Consider the following 27,955-nt stretch of genomic DNA (forward strand, 5'->3'; position numbering starts at 1 on the left):
TTTGCCAGCTGATCTCCAGCTTATTTGGAACGTTTAATTAAATTTGTACGTAATTATTGCCTTAAATATAATTATTTTTCATTCTACATGGCAAATATCGATACTCGGAACTAAATTGAGAAGAATATTTACAAGATTCGTTAATCTATTGACTTTTAGACTGTGATTATATTACAAAAAACCGGATACTCAAATTCTAAGGGAAGTGACAATTACCATGAATAAATACCTTTATTTCTTGCATCGTAGCTCTCGTGACGGGATCTTTGTCTAGCATCCTTGTCAACAGCCTCTTTAAGGGCCTAGAAAGCTGTTGTCGAGGTGGAAATGCCAGGGGTTCGGTGAGAACTCGTTTCTGAAGGTCAGTCGCCGTGGCTGCCACCCAGGGCACCCTTCCCGTGACCATAGCGTATAACGTCACGCCTAGTGACCAAATATCGGCTGCCTGGTGATAAATAAAAAAGAAGTTACTTAAAAAGTCTAGATAACGTAACTAGAGAATGATTGAAAAATGGGTAAATAATCTTTTTATAAATTACTTATATGCAATGCAAGGGCGATACTGTGACTAAACTGGCGAACAGTAAACAAGGTATAATATTACTGAAGTATGGTCTTGCTAGGTACCACACCTCAAGCCCTCTATACATTCGAGGTGCATATAGGCGGAATACCCATTGCGACATCACTATTACAGCGGCAACCCCTAAAAGATGATGGCGCAGCGCTGGCGTGTCCACTACTTCATGTAGAGAATCATGTAATTGCGTCTTCCAATCCAAATAAACAAAAATAAAAAATATCAAAACCTCATCAGCAGTTATTATGTTATCTGAAAGTATATGCGTTCCGATTTCATTTGATATTATTTCCTGTGTAACAGTGTGCGTTTGTGTGTGTATGTGAACATATATTATTATGTAGCTGATTCGCCCGCCCACTATTGTAATTTAAAAAGTAAGTTTTTAATGTTACTCAAAATTTCTTATTTATTTTTTATTTATTGAAGCTATCTAAAGGTCTTCTAATTTTCTAAGTAATTTTAATAAGTAAACGTATACGAGTATATTGGCAACAAAACAAGACATTCAATTTAATTAAAGGAGCAAATGAGGAATCTGATGTCCAACCATTAGTCCAACCGATTGGAAACATTGCCATCGATTGACAATGTTTCCAATCGGACCTTTGGAATTTGTTTAATCGTTTTCTAAAGTTAAATCAAATATCGCCTGTTAAACTGAACATACAAATTTATTACTTTTATCGTAATATATTATTCTTTCTGGATTCACTGTCGATGGTACAATCACATAATTTAATACGATGTCTGTATCAGCGGTTTCATTTAATAAATTTGCATTCATAATTATATTAATTCTGAATGTAAGTTTAATAATTAATTTATACAGATATAGTAAATAGTCTTTCTGTTTGTCTACTTTCACGGCCTAACCACTGAACCGGAATTGATGAAATTCGGTATGAAACTTGAACCCAAAGAAAGGATAGAAAGGAGAGAACGAACCCCTAAAACGGGAGTGAACCTACGAGCGATAACTAGTTTATCTATATTGCCTTTATGTTATTAATGCCAACTGGGTCTACTAGATGTATGAATTAAGAACACTTACTTTAAAAACATGGATCAAATTGTGTTGTAACAACAACAACAACAGCCAGTAAATTCCCACTGCTGGGCTAAAGGCCTCCTTTCCCTTTGAGGAGAAGGTTTTGGAACATATTCCACCACGCTGTTCCAATGCGGGTTAGTGGAATACACATGTGGCAGAATTTCTGTGAAATTTGTCACATGCAGGTTTCCTCACGATGTTTTCCTTCACCGCTGAGCACGAGATGAATTATAAAGACAAATTAAGCACATGAATCAGAGGTGCTTGCCTGGGTTTGAACCCGCTATCATCGGTTAAGATGCACGCGTTCTAACAACTGGGCCATCTCGACTCTCAGCTCTTTGTGTTGTGTGTTTGTGGTAGACTCTACCCGTGACCACGAACGCTGTAAAGTGCTCGAAACGTCGGGATGTCCAAAATAATTAATATACGCGATTAAAATCCGTAATAACTAGTTTTATTTAAATGTAAATAGTCTACTAATCTTAATGGGTTAATTAAATTGAGAAGATCTGCACAATAAGTAACAGATATTTTAGTATGATAGATCAAAAGAGAATAGTATGTATATTATCATCGTAGGAGTGAGACGTCGGAAGCGAGGTGAATTCAATTTCACGAGTAGTGGAATGGTGGATTGTTAAACTTTCAGTAAAGTGTTATGACCTGGTTTCATAGGAACGATAGTGGATTATCGAAAACTGTGATATTGGTTTTTGTAACAAATATCTAACATAAATCGATCTGCACTCCATCACTGTAAACATTTTGCAAATGTTTGACTTATGTATATTAAACGCCAGTAGTTGTAAAAACAATATTATTTCAGAAATAGTAAAAAACATTTTTTTTTATTATATTAGTAACAAACCAGTAGGTTCACTTGATAGAATGTGACTATCACCGCGTATTTGTTCCCGAGTAATATCGGTTCAGAAAAATCGCTGGCGAAAGCTGGTTGCAAAGAGTGTTTGTGTGAGGCAGAAAATACATGTTGTACATTTTCGGACATTTAGGTAGTGCGGGCGAAACTTGGAATTCTGATTCGATATCAATAATGAAATGAAAAGAACAAACATGTCGGAAAGGCCTTGATCGTCGAAAAATCTGGTATTGGGAACCAACAAATTAGAGGTAAGAGCAGTACTACCATGTGAGGCGATGGTATGGTATGGTATGGCCACGTGACGGTACTTCACGTCCACTTATCGCTCACCTTCCAATTGATTGTAGCAGTGACCGTCTATTCGTGCTATTTCTCACTCTTACTATACATAACCATTTTTACTTTAATAAAATAAATTTAATAATTAAATTGCCTCAATTCCTTATATGATTATTAAAATGCAACTAACTTCACCAATGTATTTGTCAGCAGAAGCCACAGCCTCCGGTGCTCTGAAGGCTGGGGTTCCAACGGCTCCTGATAATCTTCCAGCTCCAGCTAGTTCGCCGCAAGCTCCTAGGTCTGCAACCTGCACTCTGCCCTCACCCAGGAGAAGATTAGCTGGTTTGATATCCCGGTGAGCAATGCGTTGAAAGTGTACTGAGGCAATCATAAAAAAAAAGTATTAATAGTGTATTACCATTTATTGCTATTCGGGATTTGGTTGACAGTTTATTTTGATCAAGTAGGTACTATTAAATTTAAGAAAATATTAAGTATGAAATATATAGAGAAGCAATTTAAGCTATTTAGGTTTTATCATCCATTAAACTTTACTTTCTAGTAGATTGTTAGTTCGTTTTGAATCATTTGTTTTCAAAAGATCGCTTTTTATCAAAATAACATATTACTCACAGTACTCAATACCCAATAGAGCATCTCTGAAGTACTTCCTAGCGACGTCTTCACTCAAGGGATTTTCCGTCGGTATGTCGATCACCGGTCCTCCCTCTAACAGCTGGAATACGAGATACAGCTGGTCTTCTGCTGGGTCATCTAGAACCTAAGGTAAATTAAAGTGTTGGTTTATATTTTCTTTAAATAAATTATCAAAAGAAATATGTTTCTTTTCTTATCGCTTCATAAATATTTAATATTAATTTTTAAAATATAATATTATTATTATATTTTAAATATAATATAATATTATTATTATTATTAGAAATATAATATTTATTTTTTCTATTCTTGGTGTGTAAACCATTTACTCTGGATTTGGATATTTAAACAATTGTTATTGTACGACATATACACAAATGTTTCTCTATGCTGTTAAATAACGCTTCGTAAATCTATTGTTAGTAAATAAAATAATTTGTTCATTGTATAATATAACCGGAAATAAATAGTAGAATAAAAAAGTAATATGTTTCTGAACAACTGTCATTTTTGACCAGTCTAAGTTCGACCATAGGCAGAATTGAAAATTTGAGGATTGACTTACTATGTGAATTTGCAAAGATTTCTTTAGTTAATAAATAAATAAATAAATAAATAAATATGAGACAACATCACGTACACTACTCTGATCCCGATGATGCACTTGTGTTATAGAAATCAGAAGTAACGACGGTACCACAAACACCCAGACCCAAGACAACATAGAAAACTTATGGTAATCTACATCGACTCGGCCGGAATCGAACCCGGGACCTCAGAGTGGCGAACCCATGAAAACCGGTGTACACACCACTCGACCATGGAGGTCGTCCAACTCGTTTAGTTAACTCCAAAGTATACGACGTAGCTCCAAAAAAGAATATCATTTGATTAAAAGAGCAGAAAATACTTAACTATTACTTCGTTGTTTGTTGTGTAAGATTAAAAGTCATATCAATACACAAACGTTTTGATATAGAGAATCACAAGCGAATTTAATTAGCGTAATGAGTGCAAATATGGTTGTAAATTATGCGGTTAGGCAACATGTTAATAATATGCGGTTCGCGCTATAAATTATAATGTTTAGTGAACCAGTTTTCATACTCAAACTATTAAATACTATTGATTTGACTAGTGCAAATGTTACTGATTAGACATTATACATAATATACATATACAAAAAAAAACTTATGTATTGATTTTATGAACTTTTTATTTAAAGAGTTCGTTTTAAATGTATTATTTTATCTATAGTTATTTTAATAGTAAATGCGCCCGCGACCTCGTTTGAATTGACAATAGAATATGTTTCAGTCGGTAGTTTTTACAATAACTTCTGTATTAGGCAGCTTTCTGATATTAAGTCGTTTGTGGGAAGCACCCGTCGTGATCTTAGCTACTTCTTTTTACATCATTTATTTTCCAGTGAAAGTCCCGTGACAATTAGGTCTGCCGTTTTAGAGATTAGCCAGACCAAACAGACAGCCAAAAATCGTAAAAAATGTGTTTTTTGAAATAAAACTAGTTATAACGGATTTGAATCGCGTATATTAATTATTTTTGGCATCCCGACGTTTTTACACTTTGCACTTTACAGCTTTCGTGGTCACGGGTAGACTCCACCCGTGACCACGGTCGTGATGCCAAAAATAATTAATATACGCGATTCAAATCCGTTATAACTAGTTTTATCTCAATATGTAATCGCGAAAATTTAAGACAACATTAAATGTGTTTTTTGGTATATTTACTCTGTATTAATATTACAAACAGACACTCCAATGTTATTATATGTTTAGATTCGATATAATAATTTTACAAGTAGTGAATACTATGTTGGGTATGAAATGTTAATATAGGCTTAAATTAGGTAAATATTTTATTAAGATGAACCTCGTGTCCGTGATCTTTGTGATAGTGTCAGAATCATAATACAAAATAATTTTGTTTACATAAAAATCACTTAGAATAACGCTATTAATCATACCTATAATTTCATTGTTTGTTTGTATATTGAACATAATGTAGAAAACAACTTACTTCAACAAGCTTCACTACATTAGGATGATCCAGTTTTTTCAATACGGCGATCTCCCGGTAAACCCTTTGCAAAGGGTCGGCTGGAGGACCGGGCCCCGGTCTTCTTGGTGGCGTTCTACCAAATAAGCCAGCTCGTCGCATCAGCTTGCGTTTGGACAGGATTTTCATAGCCTATAACAAATCGTAAATAAATATTTGATGTCTTAGAAACGTGTATGATAAATTTTTAGAAAGTACAGTCGGGGTAAGGTAATGTTCGTCACTTTAAGATCTATTTTCGTGTGCTCAGTATAAGCGACAATCTGCTTTACCGATCGAGAATGACAGAATGACATATTGCGTCGCAATGATTTGATGTTCAAATTCAAAAGGTATTATAGTTTAAGACTTGTTAAAGGAATTAATTTGAAAACTGACTAGGGTTTTCTTACTCTAACTGTACAAGCGTTTTCCTCTTTGTATGTTCTATTTATTTGTACAAATTCGTGAAATTAAATTGGAACTGGCATAAATTTTGTTAAAATTAGATTGTCATTCTTTCATCATACATTTTTCCTTGATGTTGTTGTTTAAGTTATTTATATTAAACATAATTGTTAATACATAAGAAGTAGGTATTGAAATGACGTAGTAGTATAAACTAATCAACTTTGTATAATATTTTTTTTAACCTCAGTTATTAATTACTATTAAAATATCTTTAACATTATTCGTGAATCTGTGGCTATCTGTGTAAATTTGTGGTATATAATGTACGTTATCTGTGGTTGGTGGTGTATTATTTTTATAAAAGATTTGGTATAAAATCGAATACAAAGATGTAATAAGAAGAAGAAATAGAAAAGTCATTTAATATTCAAATTGTGGCTTAAATGAATTACACGCGGGCCAAATTAACACTGTTAAGCGAATTAACACGATGAATAAACCAGATGTTTTTACAGGGTATGATAATGACGATGACTTCTTGCTATTTTTAAAGTAGCAAGAGCTGTTGATTTATTTGTAAATCCATTTCCTTCGCACGTGACCGTTTGGCACAAATAAAAGCAAAAAAAAAAACAAACTATAAAATCATATTAATTTAGGTGCAGGACAAGTTATTTTACTCGCTTCCTGAGGCATGGGAGTGTTTACACACTGCTTATTTTCAGACTACGAACTGTTACCTTAGTAGCCAAAAGTCTCAAATTGTCGTTTAAAAATACTTATTCATAGGCCTTGAATGTTTCTTTTTGAATTTTTTTTACCTGCACGAAATTTATCAATTGTTACCTATAGCATACAAACCGACATCAAAATTTACCGTCTTAAGAGATTAATTAAAAATAGTAATTTTGTAGTTTAGACGAATAAATATGCTGCATGGTTCTCGTTAGGGAATTTTAAATAAATTTTGCCCGAATCGTCAATCGGGCTCTCAATACCGATGAATGGGTACATTGTAACTAAAAAGTTTCCATTCTATCTTACTTTAACTAACTTTAACTTTGAGGACATTTGTGTAAAATTTAAGATAGAATTGAATTTGTAAGAATAATATTCAACAATGCAATTGTAGCACTTCAAGTTCTTTGTTACAGTTTTAACAGAAAATTGGGACAAAGGAATTTGACGTTCACGTGGCTTTATACCTTTACCTACAATTTCACATCACCGTCACTTGGACGCGAATTTACTTTCAAGTTCCGAGTTGGTCATGAAATTATAAAAGACATGTCATGTTTTATTAAAATTAAAAAAAAAAAAATCTTAAAAAAGTGGTTAGATTGAAAGTTTTTGATCAGATACTCGTTAGAAGATTTTTATGAAAACCGACGAAATATGGGTTCTTTGATCATAAGGGATCACTTTCATTTTCATTTTCATTATAGCTGCAGCAGAATAATTGTTGAGTGGATACTACCCATCTAGCCAAACCTGGCTGCAACACAAGCAATAGGGTGTTGTTTACTTGGTACATAATAGCGCGCGAGTGGCGCTTGTGTTAAAAAGCCGAGAAAAGGCGCTTAATCTGTAGTTAAGTGAACGAGGCCTTGAGGATTAGTCCATTAATTTAACTGTGTATAATTTGGTTCAACAAATCAATAAATAAATACAGCCTCCGGCCCAAGTTTACACTCGTTCGTTCGTTTGATACACAAATACTGACAGATTTCATTTCAGTTCTTTTGAGTATGCATTCCCAAATTATATTCGAGCTGCAAATGTGTTCTTTCCATAAATAATCCATGATTAATAAATGCTCTCGGTCACTGTGTGCAATGAATTATCTTGTCTCGTAGGATCAATTAGTTATACTCAAGTAAACAGATTGTGATCGCTCACCGTGAATTTAGCCATAGATTGATTAATATATTGTCAGGATCGATTTATTTAAACAACAGAAAGGACGTGATAGCATTTTTTAATATTTAATGAAAGCTATATGGTGATGGACCTCTATCGTAACGGAGATAGAAGCGACAAACAGTATCGTCAGTGAACTTCTTCAAAAAATGTTCCAAAACTAACTACTGTTCTCTTAAGTTCAAAGTAACGAGGCAGAGGATAACGAATTAAAGTAGGTGTTTCCTTTGAAAGAGATACCAATTATCTACAATCGCTGTAAGTACAAATTAATCGTACCGAGCCCTTTTGCTGGTCCTTTATACATATCACAAATGTAGTTAAAAAACTTAAATTTCATAGTCTAACTTAAAGGATTTCAAAAAAATTGCAATTTTTTTGCTATAAACGACCAATTATGACTAATAGAAAAAAACTAAGTATATTAAATTATTGTACGTAGTAAGACCATGTCATAAAAAAATTAAGTAAATTAAATGATTGTACGTAGTTAAATTATCAGCTGTTTAAATTATTTCACATTGAATACGGGCGTATTATATTTTTACACGACTGTTCTCAGAGTAAAGAGAGTTAAGAATCAACAAAATCAAATTAAGAAATAGACTTTATCTTTTAAAATTATTAAATCTATAATATTACTGTTATGAGAATACCTTTGTGCAATCTCGTTTAAATGGAGGATGAAGACTTAATTAAGTAAGAGGAAAAACAGTTCAAAAGAAAATATGAAAGAGTTTTAACTTACATAATGAGTGTCATCTTCTTCGCTGTAGGCTAACTTGACGATGCCGTAGGAACCCTAGAAGAAAAAAAACTTATAATTTTTTTTCGTTTAATTACACAAGACATTTATTTTGTTTTATTATTAACTGTAAATCATAGTGATAAGGATGGTATGGTGTGTTAATGTTCATAAACAATGTAAGAAATGGGACCTAAGTAAAACGCAATTAAAAAAAAAAACTATAAGGCATAGTTAATTACACGTTGAAAATTGTAATACTACTATATAAAATAAAGCTCAAATTTGAAAGTGAATTACTATCATATTAGCCTTTAAACCTTTAGTCCTGTTTATTTATTAAGTAACAAAATTACTATAGATGTATAACTAAGTGACGGTAAGTGGTCACAGTCGTCATTGGCACCTTGAGATATATTAACCATTTGTTATAACACCAATGGAACATCAACTTTGCGAACTGATTAGTCGTCCCAAGGGCTCACTTACCCTTCAAATCGGGACACAAAAATAATGGTATGGCTGTACGCATCTAGAAGAGCGCTACCACCAAGTTTTAAAGAATTCATAGACAATCATTATAAAGATACACATATTATACATATTGAAGACATCATCATCATCATCCTCCTGCCCTTATCCCAATGTTATTTGGGGTCGGCGCAGCATGTCTTCTCCTTCCATACTTCTCAGTCAGACGTCAACTCACAAATAACATTCTTTCTAACCATATCCTCTTTCACACAATCCACATCCGTCCACATCCATGCTCAACACTTTTCTCACAATATGTTCCTCATTAGACGTATTGAAGTATTTAGCCATATTACATAACCTAACAGAAATGACTTAGGTTATTACGAATAATACGTAGCATACTTGATCTCATGAAAAGTGATATTTCACTATGATTTCGTGATAAAAGAACAAGATAGTCGTTATCCCTAAAACAACTTCAATTTGGTCGACCGATCTCGAAATCCGTTTAAGTAAAAGGGAAATCCTTTGCCTAGCGTGAAATAATACCGCTGCCGAAGTTATCAGAATTATTACAAATTTATAGCTCTTTGATAGTTCCACGACGGTCTGCATTCATTAAAATTTCAAATTCTATTATAGTTTGTGCAAACTTAATGAGAATCTCCCTCTATGTCTTTAGAAACTTATTATTACTTGGATTGTAATTTATACACGTAGTTTAAAAATTATAATAGAGTAAAGTTTTTTTTAAAATATTAGTAGGATTTAAAAACGATCTCAATTGTAATTACTATAATGTTAAAACAATTTCGTAAGTTATGAAACTTTTTGTAAAAAGATGTATAGGCCACAGGTATATATATTTTGAAATATATTATCATTTAGGTAGTATTCAGGATGAGTAGCAAAAAAAAAAAAACGAATTATTTTTTAAAAACTGTCATTTGTCAATAATATATTAATCGCGTCATCAGACTTCTTTATATATATGATTAACTAGGTACTTCTTGCTGTATAATTTGTATGCACAAGAATATGATCCTAAAAATTAAATATAAGATTTAAAAGGCGTGTGAATTTGCATTTTTGTATTAGTAAATAGTTTTCTACTCAGACAATAATACATGTATGTGTAACCTGTCCAATGGGCTCCAGAAGTCTGTACTGATTAAGCTGGACATATCCAGACGCCTGTGCGAGGGACACTCTTCTGGATTCTCTCGGTATCCGTCTGGCTTTCGGAGACCCTTGGCCGCTACTTTCCGCAGATTTGGCAGCGTGTGACCGTAGAAGTGAAGATCGATCAGTTGCTGGATAGGCTGACAACCTGAATTAGAAGAAACTAAATGTAATTATCATCTATATCTATAAATAGTATAAAATAAAGTCCCTTTTAGTTTAGATATGTATCTCTGGTTCTTATAAATCTTCTTATAAACTACATAATGGATTTTGATACGGTTTTAACGAATCGAAAGTGAGATAAACAAGAAAAGTTTGTATATATGTGTATAATATTTATTTTGAATTTGGATATTAAAAAGTCTTACAGAAAATCCCGTGATAGAATGTGTCTATCGTAAAGTATACTCGTAATAACTATTTATTCTATTACAGATAAGTAAAAAAAACCTGTAGGTTATATTATCTTAGCAATTTACTCCAGTTCTTATTAATCCTTTCTCAGATAAACAGTTTTGCTATTATAGGCATTTAATAAAGATAAAAATAGTTTTTTACACTACAACTTTCGAACTATAATAATAATACGTGAAGATATTTTTGTTTCCAAATTAAGTGTAACGAAAACTTTACTACGAGACAGGTGGTCGACTAACAGTAATGTTTTGACATTGGCAGTTAAAACTACTTGAATTTCAATTTATAAGCCATGGACAATTGGGAATATTTTGTTACTACAAAATTATTCAATGTAGGGAGATTATTATTCACATTTCATATTTATGACACACAATAATTAATAATTTCTTACTAAGCGCTCTCTTCATCTTTTCTATAAATAAATTGCACCCGTGCGAAGCCGGCAACAATAAGCGTCGTTTTTTATTGACAACACAAATTTGATTTGCAGCGCTCCTTCAAAATATGTCTGCCTAGTTGTTTTTGTGTATCTCGTTGAAAACACCATTTTAATAAACGAAAAGTGAAGCTTTCCTCATACAATCATAGAATATTTCAATATTCGCTTTAAATTGTATTCGATAAGTATTTCAAGAGTCGACCGATGTAGGTCGCAGCTTCGGACCAGATCACACCCTCTGATATAGTTTATTTAATCTTTACCTACACAAGGCCAGTGGGTGGAAAAGTGTAAAGTTCATGCATAATTCATGGACAATTTATTTTTAGAAGAGGACACCGTGAAGGAAAAATTCAAGCTCAAATTATTTGCCATTATTATATTTTTATAGAAGTATTATCTAACAAAATATTTATCTTGCGACAAAATAGAAATTATCACCAATCGTTTCGAGTTTCTTTCATCACTCTTGATTCTCATTCTTGATTCGATGATTTTTCTCTTAAACTTAGGTTTATTTATTTCCATTCAACTTTAATATAAAACAAATCAAAGTTTTGTAGTTTAATTTTTTTCCAGACATGTTAAGCGTAGGTATTTCACGAATTGGTTTCATGTCCAAACTTCTCAAGATGTAGTTTTATTATTTTGGAAGATCTCCAGAGAGATACGAGCCAATTGTTTTTAAAAGTACCTGTAATGGGCAATTGTTTTTAAATTAAATCGATTAATTTTTCTAGGTCTCCAATATGTGGCACAACGATTACATATATCTAGGTTAAAATCAATATGCAAACATACATTATGCAAAGTTTTTTAAAGTAGTTATGAGACTTCATTTTGAAAATTTCAATGTGACCTATTCGAAATTTAGATACAACCCAAGGGACTGGCAATAATCGTTACAAATACGCAAGGAGTCCTTCAAAAAAATTAGATAGGTTTTTCAATTAAATACAATTAATTTATTATTAATGTATGTGATGTGTGTGATGTTGTCTTATATTATTTACACCCTGCGTGGCATATAATTATTGAATTGTGTAATTTTTAGGGGTAGTAGTGCAAAAAGCTTCATTAAATATTATTGTCTCCACCGGTCACTGGAGGGCTGGTTTGTTTTTGCCCAGTGGATCAAAATTGCGATTCAACGGGGAAATGAGGATAGCATTCTTGATCTATGGCCATGTAGCTAGCGACTTGACAAACTAGACACATATACATATACCTACTAAAGTGGTAATAAGACCTTGATGGTTAGTTTTCTAAGCAACCAGAAAGACCTTCTGTGTTTGAATAGAATACGAATAAGAAAAGTCATTAAGCTATCATACTGTCTTTTAAGATTAAAAAAATAATAATAGTTGACAGTGCTTGTCAAAACGTTTTATTTAATGTAGCTAGAAAACTTATTACGTATGATTACTCTCGTTGTGCAATTGTTTAATAAGATTAATCAAAAAAATCACCATTATAATTTGAGCCTTTCTTCGTTTTTCAAACATACCGTTGGCTACCATACTGTAATTTACAAGGGCTTTGTTTCGTAAACATCATATAATTAAACTTTGGCAAGATAAATAAGATTCGTGTTATGATAATAAGGCTTGGTTAGATTAATTATCGTGGAGCAAAGGTGTACCGTATTAGCCCAGCGTTTGTGTTTGGTTTAATTTTATCTATGTTTATTCTACGTCATCTTTTAGGGTTAGTAATAATGACAGACACACGCGCGTCGTACACAATATTTTCACAAGTTGAAGATACAATGACTATTTAATATTATATCTTAGAGGAATCTTTCCGAAAATTAACATTATATATCACATAAATAAATAAAAATCCACGATCCTAGAAGATGAATAAAGCGTACATAATTTATATATAAGTGAAATATTTTATATTGAAGCATATTTCAAAGTAGATATACTATTTTTCTTATGTTCAAAATATATCAGTTACAAATATTGTCCAGTAAGTCCAGTTGGGTTATACTATTGTATTAAATACGCCAGTAGAAAGTATAATATTTATTTATTTCAGGTTTTATTTTTATATTATTGCCCCGAAGTTTACAAATCAAATCTTTTACAATAATTATTTTTAAAAAATGTTCCATGCGCGACTTTCTCTTGTTTTTTTAATAATCCGTTTTCGCGGGAAAACATCTTGTATTATTTTATACAGCCATACCAGTTTTAAAATCGATTACACTTACGAAAACGGATACACTAAAAAATATGAGTTTATTAAATATATAATTATAATATAAATGTATTAGCATAAAGAATTATTTCTAACATTCGGCCATTCTGACTATAAAGTTTGTTCTCAAACTTACTCATCTCAACTAATAAGTTGGCACCACGCCCCTCATTAATGACCACGGTAGTATTGACTGCAAAGGTTAGCACCTCACCCCTCATCACACATTGTGACCGTGTAAGACTTCCTAACCACAGTTCTAGCAAACTCCCGCAGTCACAACCGTGCGTGACTTCCCAACAAAAATCTTTTCTCTTCTATGTTGGCATTTCACCCCTCATCACCTGTGTGACCGTGTGAACCTTCCCAACAAATATATTTTCTCTATGTAGTTGGCACTTCACCCCTCATCACCTGTGTGACCGTGTGAAACCTCCCAACAAATATATTTTCTCTATGTTGTTGGCACTTCACCCCTCATCACCTGTGTGACCGTGTGAAACTTCCCAACAAATATATTCTCTCTATGTTGTTAGCACTTCACCCCTCATCACCTGTGTGACCGTGTGAAACTTCCCAACAACAAATAATTCATTATCTCACTAATCAACATTTTTATACATTTATATATATATATATATATATATATATATATATATATATATATATATATATTTGCCTTATATTCTAGAATCTTTCTAAAATATAATTTTTTACAGTCGTTTCAATATATAAATTAATTTCATACTCGGTAACATTATGAATGTTCTTACACGCTTCAAATTCATATATAAAAATAAAAAAAAATAAAATTATTTTTTACAAACCAAATTAATAAAATATAATCTGTTACAATTTGTGTTGAGTTTACATTCGTTAAAATTATACAAATTCATATTTATTAAGTTCAGCCATAACTATAAATTTAATTAAGACTAAGTTCACTACCAGAACTACCTTCATTATCATCATCATCATCGTCATTATAAGACATGTTTATCCAAAGCTGTATACGATCAGCTGACCAAACATTACTATACCGGCCTTTAGTGATATTTGAACCTGGAATACTAGAAACCTCGTATCGATCATGGTCTAACACTTTTGATATACGAAATGGTCCTGTAAATTTTGGTAATAGTTTTCTACTTTTACCGTCATTAGATGGATTATTTTTTAAAATTTTAACTAAATCACCTATTTTGTAAACCTTAGCCTTCTTTCTTGTCTTATTAAATCTCAAACTTTGTTTTTCTTGATCTTTTTCAATATAATTATTTATTTCCTTCGTTATAGTTTCTAAACCTTTGTCATTTTGTCTCGTATGGGAAACTGTATCACCTAGATTACCTTCACCCTGTCCTAACAAACGTTTACCAAATAGTGCTTCTGCCGGAGTTTTTCCTATTCCCTTATTAATCGTATTATTTAATCCCCATTGTATTTTATTTACTACTTGGTCCCACTTATTCTCTCCTAGCCCATCATTATACGTTCTAAGCGAATCTAAAACGGTCCGATTATATCGCTCCACTTGGCCGTTAGCCCTTGGAGCTGAAACCGCGTTAAGTATGTGAGAAACTTCGTATTCTGTGCAGAACCTTTTAAACTCGGATGAAGTAAAACACGTACCTCGATCAGAAATAATTCTGACAGGGTATCCAAATAAGCTAAAAACATCTTTTAGTGCTAAAACTGTTGGTGCTGTTTTTGTATTGCGAAGAGCTTGAAGAATGCAATACTTTGTAAAACCATCTACAATTAGTAAAAGATATTGATTTCCCTTAGAACTTTTTATAAACGGGCCTAAATGGTCTATATGGACCGTATGGAATGGTATGGCAATTTTTGGAATACTATGAAGAAAACCCTCTTTTGGACCAGCCGGTTCGTTACTAAACGCGCAATGTAAACATGCCTTTACGTATTTAAAGACAAATTTTTTCATTCGTGGAAACCAAAAATCACGTTTAATTTTTTCCAAAGTTTTCTCCGCTGAAAAATGGCCTATCTCATCATGGTTACGTTGGCATATTTGCCATCTTGCACATTTGGGTACCACCCATTTTAAATCTTCCCCTACTTTACGATACAAGCGATTGTTTCGTATAACAAAATTTTGTTTTATATCAACTAAGTCTTTATAACTATTATCTTCTAAAACAGACCTGATGTGTTGTATTTTTGGATCTGATAATTGCAAACTAAGAAGCCAGTCATCTTGAGAGATTTGCAATACCCTAGTAAAATGATCATAAGTCTGTGAATCATTTTCACTGAGAATAGGATTGCGACTGAGTACATCAACATGTTGCATCGAATGCCCCAGTCTATACTCTATAGAGCAAACATATTCCTGAAAAGCTATCCACCAACGGGCAACTCGGGGAATGAGATCTCGTTTTAAGAACGTAGATCGTAAGGCATTGCAGTCTGTAAGGATTTTAAAAGATTTACCTATAAGGTATGGACGAAAACGATTAAGCGAGGCAACAACTGCAAGGGTTTCTAACTCGTAGGCATGTAATTTTTCCTCGTCAATTGTAGTCTTGCGACTAAAATAAGCTATAACATTGAGTTTAGAATTATCATTTTCCTTTTGTAATAAAATTCCACCTAAACCTAATTTAGATGCATCACAATGTAGTTCAGTAACATAGTCAGGATTGAAAATACTTAATATTGGTCGTTGTACCAACATTTGCTTTAATGTTAAGAAAGATTATTTTTGCTGTTGCTCCCATTTCCATTTAACATTTTGTTTAGTAAGATCTGTCAATGGCTTAGCGATAATAGCAAAATTTTTGATAAACTTTCGAAGATAACTTGCTAAGCCTATAAACTGACGGACTTCATGTACATTCTTTGGTTCTGGAAAAGATTCTACGGCTGTGATTTTTGACTTACTAGATTTTATTCCATCAACGGATATTTCTAATCCCAAATAATCTATTACTGTCTCAAAAAATCTACATTTTTTAATATTTAAAGTAAGCCCAGCTTCACGAATGAGTTCAAAAAATTGTTGTAACTTTAAAAAACAGTCTTCAAAATATGTACCCGTTATTAATAAATCATCCATGTAAGCAATTGCACATTTATTTGGAGATTTATTAAGTATTTTGTTAACTGTACGTTGAAAAATTGTAGGACAATTAACTAATCCAAAGGGAGCTCTACGAAATTGATATAAACCATCAGGAGTAATAAATGCTGTAAGATGTCTACAGTCTTTTTGAACAGGAATCTGATAATAACCACTTGCCATGTCTAAACTAGTATAAAAATTATTTCCACTAAGGAGGTCTATCTGGTCATCTATTCTAGGCAATGGAAAGTGATACTTTAAAATTTTTCTATTCAGTGCTCTATAATCCACACATAATCTATATCCACCTGTCTTTTTTGATACCAGCAGTATTGGACTCGCGTATGATGAATCAGACTCTTCAATTATATCATTTTCTTCGAGCTCTCTAACCAGCGTTCTAACTATTTCTTTTTCTGCTTGACTCAGTCGATAAGGACGATAAACTACCGGAGTTTCATCAGTAAGTTTTATGGTCAACTCTGTTACGTTAGTACAACCAAGCTCAGAGAGGTCTTGAGCGAAACAATCCCTATATCTATCTATAAGTGAATATATTTTCGTTTTTTGTTCGTGAGTTAAATTAGAGTTTTTAGTTATTTCTTCGCGAGGAATGGGTGTCAAATTCGCTCCTATTTTAAAACACTTTACACTTGACAAATATCTACAATTTTTATCTTGTTCTATCAAATAAAATCTGGTTATAACAAAGTTGCTCGTAAAGTATAATGGACAGTGTGAAAAATTTATTACACTGATTTGACATTTACCATCTTTTAACGTATATAAACCCTCCTGGATACAATATTCTTTATCATTAACGTTTGCCTCTACTATTTCATTACTACAACACTTAACTACATTTATTTTATCTACTTCACAATCAAATGACACATACAATCTATATTTTACATTAGGTTCTGGTTCTAAGCAAGTTAAATCGTCATTATTATTCTTTGACAAAATATTTAATGTGTTTTCTGTCTTTGTAATAATCACATTAGGTAACTCAGTAAAGTTTTGCCCTACTAACATCTGCGTGTGTAGAATATTGTTAGCAACCACATATGCCATAATGTTTGCTTCAACAGAGTCTAAACGTAAAAAAAAATGTGTTTTCCCTAAAGGTTGAACTCCAACACTTGCTATCCCACGTATAATTTGTAAATTATCAGTTGAAATATGTAACCCAAATTCAGTAGTAGTTTCTAGTCGTATAAGCGTGCAATCACTTCCCAAGTCAACAAAACATTCAATTGTAAATGAAGAATTTATTACTGCCTGCTTATAATATTTAGATTTTTTTACGCTCGTACTTTCTGACAATAATACACGTTTTTCGTTGTTCAATACATTGTTAGTTTTTTGTGAACAGTTTGCAATAATATGACCGAATTTATTACACCTATCGCATTTTAAAATTGGTTTAGAGCATTGGTAAACCCTATGCCCTTTTTCGTTACAATTAAAGCATAATTGTGAAAAACTATCAGGTTCAGAATTTAACTTCGAATTTTTGGCACGACATTGTACTGTGTGATGCCCAGGTTCATTACATTTATTACAGAATAAATGATTATTTAGCTTATTTCTATTTAAATTAGAATAACAATAAATATCTTTATGTTCTTTACAAACGTCTTTAAGAAATTTCAAGAGATCTTCAGGTTCTGTAAAACGAGCGGATGACGCTCCTGCACGTATTTTACGATCATCTATGCCGTGTATAATACAATCTACAGCCTTTTTCCCAAATATATCACACGCATTTAATAAATTATTTTTCTCATAGAAATAATCATCTAAGCTATCTCCTATCCTCATTCGTTTTTCAAGCATTTCTGTTAAAACGACTCCGAAGTTAGTTTCGGATGGAAAAGCTTTTCGAAGTAATATTTGCCACTCTGACCAGGTATGTAAAACAGTATTTTGACTATTATACCATTTTTTAGCATTACCAGACAACTTCGGTAAAGCAAAATGTACAATATGAGATTCACTCCATCCATATATTTTTGCACACTCATTTACCTTTGAGAGCCATAAATCGATACGATGATTCTTTACAGATGGATCAAATTCCGGTAATAAATTATTATTATGCGGTAAACTAGGCCTTATTAATGTTTGAACAAATTTAGCTAAATCACCAAAGTTAAGTATTGCTCTCGATGAATTTAAATCTGACTCACTTAATGTATTAAATGGCATGTGCTTTGGCACGGTCGATGATCTCGGAGAAAAAATTGTCTCAGTGTCATCATTGATCGCTTGTTCCCGAACTGGACGAAAATCTCCAGCCTGGAACTCACCTTCACCGTTCACACTATCTAGTCTGGTGGCAGAATACTCTCTTGCAGTCGCAATATCTCGTCCGGTCGCAGAACAAACCCTTGAAGGCGCAATATCTCGTCCGGTCGCAGAACAAACTCTTGAAGGCGCAATATCTCGTCCGGTCGCAGAACAACTCCTTCTTCTTGTAACGCCCTCGTGTCCCATCGCATAACTGTTTTCAGTTAAATTCATGTAATCTTGTCTAGTCGCCGAGTTTTTTGCTGTATTTCTTTGTATGGGACTTGGTGTTCTAGTTCTATTTCTTCTAATGTGCATATTAATATTTTTTGTAGTATGGTGTCTCTTCTTAGCGTTATCTTTATTTTTTCTTGAGTTTTCTCTTTTGTTATGAGAAGTATCATCGTCTTCAACAGATTGCCTTTTTCGCTTATCAAAATCATCGCGTATTCCTGAGCGTGGTCGTTTATAACGAGGCATTTTTGAAACGAAATTTATCCCGTTTCTGATATTAAATACGCCAGTAGAAAGTATAATATTTATTTATTTCAGGTTTTATTTTTATATTATTGCCCCGAAGTTTACAAATCAAATCTTTTACAATAATTATTTTTAAAAAATGTTCCATGCGCGACTTTCTCTTGTTTTTTTAATAATCCGTTTTCGCGGGAAAACATCTTGTATTATTTTATACAGCCATACCAGTTTTAAAATCGATTACACTTACGAAAACGGATACACTAAAAAATATGAGTTTATTAAATATATAATTATAATATAAATGTATTAGCATAAAGAATTATTTCTAACAATTGTAACAACTCACTTAGCATTTTCTTTGTAAATAGATCGATCTTTTAAATCACTTTCTGACATTTCACGATCTATTCTGAGGTGATTTTCGAGTTCGTTCTTTCGGAATAGCGACTTCCGGCAGATTTGTTGGACACGTTCAATTTGAATAAAAATTCTATACACAAGTCATATTGTAGGTATAATAATAATTAAGTTCTTGCAATCCAATAAAAAATGACTAAATACTTCAGTTCTAAATAAATAAATACTTTTTTTTAAATTGATCGTTCTTTTAAGTCACTTTTTGACATTTCACGATCGTATTCTGAGGTGAGTTTCGAGTTCGTTCTTTCGGAATAGCGACTTTCGACAGATTTGTTGTTACGAGTATTTAGAACGATCTAGACCACGATCGTAAAGATATAGCAATTATTAATAAAATTTATAATTATACTGATCTCGACTAACCTGTTTTAATAATTCCCAACTGAAACGACTGTATTATGTACAAGACCAAAAACATGCATCGTATTAAATTCCGGCGCTGAGGTCATTCCGACGTATGGTTTAATTGGCAGAAGACCTTGGACGCTATTCCGAGGGTTGCAAGTACTGCTGGGACATACACACATAACATATATATAGATACATTTGTGTGTAAGATTTTAAATTAACATGGTTATTTTTATTATTAAAGTTATTAATTTCAGGATATTTTCCATGTTTTTTATTTTCGTTCGGTGGAGCTCGATATTTCGACATTATCTACGAATGGTAAAAAAAACATGGTAAATATCACGAAATTGATGACTTTAATAAATACATTTATGTAAATGTATAAAAACAAGCAAACGATACTATATTGGGAAAGAGCGATACAAATTATTGACACGCCGAGAGATATATAAAATAAAAATTGTATTGTTTTATTTACCGATACACTTATATTTTAGCAGACATACTTAAAGATTAAGATTCTCCCGTGAAATTTCGTAATAATTCAAAATATTCATTCGTATCTTTTAATTTTCTCCCTAAAATTAATTATTTGTCAAATTTTAACAGTTGAGTAAATTTCATTCACGAAGCGCCTTAAATTTTCTATACATCATCGACTGGATTTCTTCAAATTGAGTACAAAGCCCTTTTTTATCTGTGCCTATCGTCCTTCAATCACTGAGACAAATTTAACTTATTCTATTAATCAAAAAGTAAATTGTGAATAGTTTTTGTCTTTAAGTACCTAGTCTTCGTCGTGCCTATTATGGTCTTACGAGACGAAATATTTCATTACTGTTTCTGACAATTCTTTTCTAAATCGAATTTCTAAAAGTTCCTCGTATTTTCCTCTGTGTCACAAAATCAATGCAAGTTTCTAGTTTCTATCTCCAATAATTTGGCTCGTCGCCTCACCCCGAGTCTGTTTGTTGTCCCTGCGGATCTACAAACTGTTCCAGCACGTCGGTCAATTACGTAGAATTCTGTAAATGGTGTTCTGAACAAACTACATACTACATATTGGATGTATCGAATATTCTGACAGGTGACTAATAAGCGTTATAAATTTTATATGATAGGTATATAAAACCTGCGTTTTTTTTAGAAAACTATTGTTATTGTTGTAAATATCTGTTTGTATTTTTCTTTATTGTGTTTTCCGTTGCCATGGGAACAAATAAAAATGACGACTGCAAACCGATTTAATCCAACGCGTAATTACACATTTCAAGCTCATTGTAATGTATGTATATATTAAAGTTTTCAATTAATTTAATTCAACAGAAAAACTGCATACAAACAAAATAAATATTACCTTCAGTATATTTTTATGTTATACACTGTCCAGAACAAAAAAAAGTGATTATCGAGTTTCAAGGAGTTGAGAAAATCTAGGGTAGCGACTTTTCTAACAAATCTAATATCTTCCTTAGCATAAAGATCTATCGAGACTATAGGTATGCATGCAATTACTAGTTATAATTATGAATAACGCAGTATAGCAGACACTGTATTTGTAATAACTTTAATGAATTATACGAATGCCGCAAGCCGAGCCAGTCAATGCAGCAAACCTATAGGCATATGAAATTCAAAACGTGAATTTTAAGGTGTCCGAGGTAAGAATCTGTTGAGAAAGGGATAAATAAATATATATAAAAAAACAACTAATACAAAAGATAATGAATAAATCGCCGTCGTAGATTGGTGGTTGATATAGACCGCTTTATAAACTAACTAGCGACCCGCCCGCTTCGCACGGGTGCAATTCTGATTCTCAATATACTACAGATTTTTCTTATTTCTTCACTATATTGTACATGTATTATTTACAAAAACCTTCCTCTCGAATCACTTTATCTATTAAAAAACCGCATCAAAATTCGTTTCGTATTTTTAAAGATCTAAGCATACATAGGGATAGATAGCGGTAAGCGACTTTGTTTTATGCTATGTAATGATAATGATAATAATAAAGTATGTATATTGTATATATTTATGGCTTATCACTAACATAGCCCAATCGGGACAGGACGAGATGGGAGGGTAGATTTTAGCAAAGCAATAAATAATTGCCATTTTCAGAATTGGTATAATTATGTGTTACCTGTCTCCATCAGATTGTTGCCACCGCGTAGCACCCTCGTGGTCCCTTTTAGCTTCTCCAACAACGTCGACGGCCGAGTGTCTGAAATCAATGATTATTTTTTTTATATGTGACTCATTTTGATAAACGAAGGTAGTGACAAAGTATCCTTAAATGCCTGGAATACAAATTAATATGATACAAAACGGCATCTTTTCTTCAAATATAATTTGACTGTTTACTAAACACGTTAGGCACCGTAAGACACGTTCAATTAGAATAAAAATTCTATACACAAGTTATATTGTAGTTATAATAACAATTTATTACCTACTTGCAACTCAATAAAAAATAACAAACAAATAATATAATTGAAATAATTGTAATATATTTTTTAAGTTATTAGTAACATATTGTAAAAATTGCATTTGTACAAAATACGTTATCATATAAGTATTGAATATTGTCATGGATTTGTCAGTACAACTTGTTACGTGGAAGATTTCTACGCCTAGAAATGACGACACACGCGAGCCAATTACGAAGCCAACTTCTTTGAATTATTTACGGTCCTCAGTATGTTTCGAATTTTAAAAATGTATACCAACAAAGAATATAAAAGAAAAAAGGCGAATTGAAAAACTATGTACAAATTTGTAATTATTAAAAAATATACAAAGTTAAAGTATAGCAGGGATTCTGGATGCGAAACAAGTTTCATCTATTCTTGTGTAAAGACGTAGAACTTCCGAGCTGTAGAGTAATAACAGGCCGTTTGGATGGTTAGTTTTCATCAAAGTAGGCATAACGATTTAAGTTAATATTATTATCGATCAATGGCTAAGTGTTAATCCTGTAATGGCAATATTATGCTCTGTGGCTTCAAGCTTATTTGTTTTCAATTAACTAGTCAATCAATCAAATCAGTAACATTTATTTGCGTGAGGCATGTTATATATAATTAAAGTGGTTATAATAAATCTTATACCGTATCTTAACAGTTACTGCTGTGCCGAGATGACAGTGGTTAGATCACGTGCATCCGATGACTGCGGTTTCAAACCCAGGTAAGCACTGAATTTTCATGTTTATTTTGTGTTAATAATTCATCTCGCTCAGCGGTAAACGAAACGAAAATATCGTGTGAAACCGTAATTCTGCTACACGTGAACAGCATTGGCGGAATATGCTCCAAACCTCCTCCTCATAGAGAGAGGAGGTCGGGAGCATTTTCCGCCCAGCAGTGAGAAATATACAGACTGATACTGTTTATCATAGCAACAAATTACTTGATAAAAACAGACTTGTAAATATTTGTTTTAAACATCGCTTACTTGATATTGAAATTGTTGAGAACATTTTTAAAGAATGCTGATATTGTAATTGTATACTTCTTCGTCACATTGTCGATACCAAATGTAACTTTTTGTTGATGTGCCTAAACTTCCCGATTCTATGTCATCTTGTTGAAATACCGTAAAGAAGTTACGTTCTGTTGTTCTTAAATATTTCGTTTACTCTTTTTTAATTAAGAGTTTTATTTGGTTTCCCTTTCATGAGATTTTACAAAATAATTTGTTGTTCTTTCAGTTTTTCTAATAGATTTCGTAATATGTTAGCGGAAATGAATATTGCTAACAGCTTTTTTATTAATAAATAAATGGATTTATGACGGAAATAAATATAGTTTATAGCAAAAAGTGTGTATATGTAATTATTTATCTCATACCAAACAAACAGTTTTAATAAATGTATATTAGATTTCGATTTAGCGTATAATTAAATTACACGGCACACACATTCAATTCATGCATTTCAAGTAAATAAAGTGCATTTTACATTTTAAAGCTCAGTAATTTTTGATAGAGATTGCAAGATATTTCATAAAAGATAATAAAATTAGACTGTTTTGAAATGTTATAAATTGCCCTAATTAGTGAAACATAACTATGCTTTCTGTGAACTAAAATTTTAATATATTTGGTCACATTCAAGAAGGTCATTGTCCAGCATCAAGTTTGGAAATAAAGTAGTCGATTAGTTGAAAGCTTCCATATACGAGTATACACAATACGTTGTTTTAAATTAGATATGGCCAGTAACGACCTTGAAAATATTGAACAATAACTGCTTTTAACTAAATATATACAAGGGATATATATCAACAACAACAACAACAACTGCCTGTAAATTCCCACTGCTGGGCTAAAGGCCTCCTCTCCCTTTGAGGAGAAGGTTTCGAACATATTCCACCACGCTGTTCCAATGCGGGTTGGTGGAATACACATGTGGCAGAATTTCTATGAAATTTGTCACATGCAGATTTCCTCACGATGTTTTCCTTCACCGCTGAGCACGAGATGAATTATAAAGACAAATTAAGCACATGAATCAGCGGTGCTTGCCTGGGTTTGAACCCGCAATCATCGGTTAAGATGCACGCGTTCTAACCACTGGGCCATCTCGACACCCACTGGGCCATCTCGCCTCTTAGTCGAGAGGGACATACCTATGTCAAAATGACATTTTTACAAACTTTGTCTATCTACCTGTCTGTTTGTTCCGGCTAATCTCTGGAAAGGCTGGACCGATTTTGGCAGGACTTTCACTGGCAAAAAACTGATGTACTAGGAAATAGCTTAAGCTACAATAATCGTCTTGTACTTTGTCGTTAAATTAAAACGCGAAATCGCGGGCAGAGCTAGTGTTATTATAAAAATCTGAGTTATTAATACTAACTTTGACGTTCTCTAGGATATTGCACGCTATAACGTTATTATGGATGCTCAAAGACGAGAGCATTATACTTACTGTATATAAAGTCCGGAACACATTACGTACACAAGGATAACGTCATTACGTGTGTTACGGAGACCATCGTTAACAATGCTGCGAGCATGTACTTTGTACATTTACGTATATACTCACATATTTATTTTAAACGTAACGTGAATGTTATGTTTCAGTTATTAATTAGTCGATCTAAATCATTGATTTAAAATCATAAGTACATTTGTTAGTCTTAAATATTTCATCAATATCGTTTTTTTCTTAGAGGATGATTGATCTTGATCGGAATTGCGATTCAATGAGGAAATGCTGCCAACATTCTTGCTACCCTTTCACATGCTCGGGATTAATACAGTAACTACTTTTAATTCATATTTCTATATATTTGAGGAATTGGTGTTAATATTTTTCGAATATCAGCATACAATAAAGACTGGAGTGTCATATTACCTACTGAATTCATGTCATTGTGATATGTGTATATTAAACAGTAAAGGACATAGACGAGATCCATAAAGTATCCCATATTATACAGAAATAAAATTTATGGTAGAATAATTTAATGCTTGAAATTACGTGTATAAATATTATAATTTTATTAGATTTTGCAGCGTTGGATAAAAATGCATTCGTTCGAACGTTTATAAGTTCACAGGTAAAATTAAATTCCATTCGTAATGACTTTTTATCTTCAATATTCTACGCTGCGTCCACAGTCGCTCATTCAAATAAAATTAAATAAGACATAAAACTTTCAGCAAAAATATTTAAACATCCTTTTTAAAATCGAGAACTTTATTCGATAGCAGGAATTAATTCCTTTACAATCTCAGTGAAGACGTAAAACTGAAGTTAGAATATTATTATTTAGACAAAGCGGGTAATTTTTCGTTTTAATACTTTCAATTTAAGCGCGAGGCTCTTAAATTATTCCTTTGTACGCAGAAGATTAAACGTTCCTTGCATAAAACGTAGTAGATAACAATTTGCAAACAATTCTGCGGTAAGTCTGTCTGTTTTTTTTAATGTCTATATTAAAATAATTTTACAAGAAACTGAATGTAAACTGAATGTATTCCGCGTTTACATATGTGGAAACGATCAGGATGTCCTGCTGTCGCATTGGCTTAAATATACAGCTCGTTGATTGGTAGCTCATGATTCGGAGCGCCAGGTTTCTACCAATAAATGATCCCATTAAATTTTCAAGTCGAGAATTTCTTAGGAACAGATGAAAGGAATTCTCATGTGTTACACAAAAACAGGATTGAGGACGGACGATTTGTGAATCTGATATCTTTTATCGTGTCCGATTGCTTCCTAAAGTGAATACAGGCTAAATCTATGCTTACGTATACACTTCTAAACTATCATATATCTAGCTAATAGCCGTGAAAATTGGCTGCTCAAACAAAGAGCTGAAAAAATCTGGCAAGAAAGAATCAAGATTATGTGAGAAAATCATAGATATATACTCGATAAATTTATCCCTTTGGATATGTTTATATTAAAAAAATGTACGATAGTTTTTCTAAGTATGAAAAAGGGGTAACCAGTTTTATCCTCCTATTCCGTTGCGCTAAGTTTGTTACTACCGTGCAACTACAGACGATTGAGCAATTTAAATGATCAAACGCCTGTTAATAAATACCACGCAAAATACGCTACGATGAAATTCTCAACTATTCAATAAGGCGACTTTAACTTTCATTTACAAGTTAGTTATCTATATACATAATAAAATTGGAGCGTCTGTTTGTAATATTAAAATAGCTTTTTTTTACTCAATGCATATGTATGTACACGGTACATATATCAAAATAACATTATTTAGAATTTTTGTCTGTCTGTCTGTCCGGCTAATCTCTGAAACAGCTGGACCGATGATGACGGGACATTTACTGGCAGATAATTGATATAATAAGGAGTAATTTAGGCTAAAAAAATTTTTTTTTGAATTCTAACGCGTTCAATGTGGCGGACACAGCTAGTTTTACCTAAGCTGAATACTCTTATTTATTGATCGGTGCATAAAATAATTAAACAAATTAAGCTTCAAGTAACTTTTGCTGGTTGTTTGGTTTCCAATTTATTGGATGTAATCGTTTAGAATTATTCTTAACATTATGTGATGAAGCAGATATTTTTAAAATTGAATTAATGTTTTTGATCATTAGAAAACGAGTTTTTTTAAAGTAGGTTTTCGTTATTTTCCTCATATTAGCCTCATCCAGTTATCTCAATTGAAATCATCATCAAGAGTTTCTCAAACTCAACACATAATTTATTTCATCTGTTTGTTCAAATGTCAAATGTCAAATCAAATGTCAAACATTGCTGAGATGGCCCAGTAGTTATAACGCGTACATCTTAACCGATGATTTCGGGTTCAAACCCAGGCAAGCACTATTTGTGTTTATTATTCATCTTATGCTCGGCGGTGAAGGAAAACATCGTGAGAAAACCTGCATGTGTCTAATTTCATCGAAATTCTGCCACTTGTGCAATTCACCAACCTGCATTGGAAGAGCTTGGTGGAATATTTCTAAACCCACTCCTTAATGGAAGAGGAGGCTTTAGCCCAGCAGTGGGTTATTTACGGGCTGTTACTTTACTTAAATATTTTGTATATTGCATCGCGTACAAGCGTAGTATTGTGTATCGGGATTTTTTTTTTTTTTATTAGTTCATAAAACTGGTTACAATCTTTAGATGTTAAACTTAATATAAACATGAACATAGATTGAAACTTTCTTGATATGAACACAGCATGCGTACTTATATACATAAGTATCATGTGGTGTACAATCAAAATTTTAAATAACTATAATCAGCTAATATACTAACATTGTAAATCAGGACAATTCAAATTTTGTTCTGTTCCAATATTTTATGTAAATTGTTTAAAGTAAAAAGTCTTTTCTTCTTCGGTCTTTGTTTGGCGGCGGACAGGCTTTTGTGTAATAAGCTACACATAAATTCTACCGCAAAACAGCGATTTTAATATGGATGTGTTCCGGTATAAAGGGTAACTGAGTTAACCTTGGCGTATATAATCTTAGTTGGTGATAATTTAAGGGACGA

General features: G+C 32.5%; 1 protein-coding gene across 1 annotated transcript in view; it reads right to left on the bottom strand.

The window, feature by feature from the left end:
- Positions 1 to 27,955, bottom strand: part of LOC124532777 (calcium/calmodulin-dependent protein kinase kinase 1) — a 128,059-nt gene that overhangs the window by 2,327 nt on the left and 97,777 nt on the right. Inside the window, exons 2-8 of the mRNA XM_047107843.1 lie at positions 22,103 to 22,183; positions 10,214 to 10,403; positions 8,600 to 8,653; positions 5,503 to 5,673; positions 3,436 to 3,583; positions 2,990 to 3,180; positions 230 to 445 (exon numbers count right to left, since the gene is read on the bottom strand). Of these exons, the coding sequence (XP_046963799.1) occupies positions 230 to 445; positions 2,990 to 3,180; positions 3,436 to 3,583; positions 5,503 to 5,673; positions 8,600 to 8,653; positions 10,214 to 10,403; positions 22,103 to 22,183 (1,051 nt within the window). The remainder of the gene's footprint in view (positions 1 to 229; positions 446 to 2,989; positions 3,181 to 3,435; positions 3,584 to 5,502; positions 5,674 to 8,599; positions 8,654 to 10,213; positions 10,404 to 22,102; positions 22,184 to 27,955) is intronic.

The sequence above is a fragment of the Vanessa cardui genome, chromosome 10 (assembly GCF_905220365.1).
Source record: "Vanessa cardui chromosome 10, ilVanCard2.1, whole genome shotgun sequence".
NCBI lineage: Eukaryota > Metazoa > Arthropoda > Insecta > Lepidoptera > Nymphalidae > Vanessa > Vanessa cardui.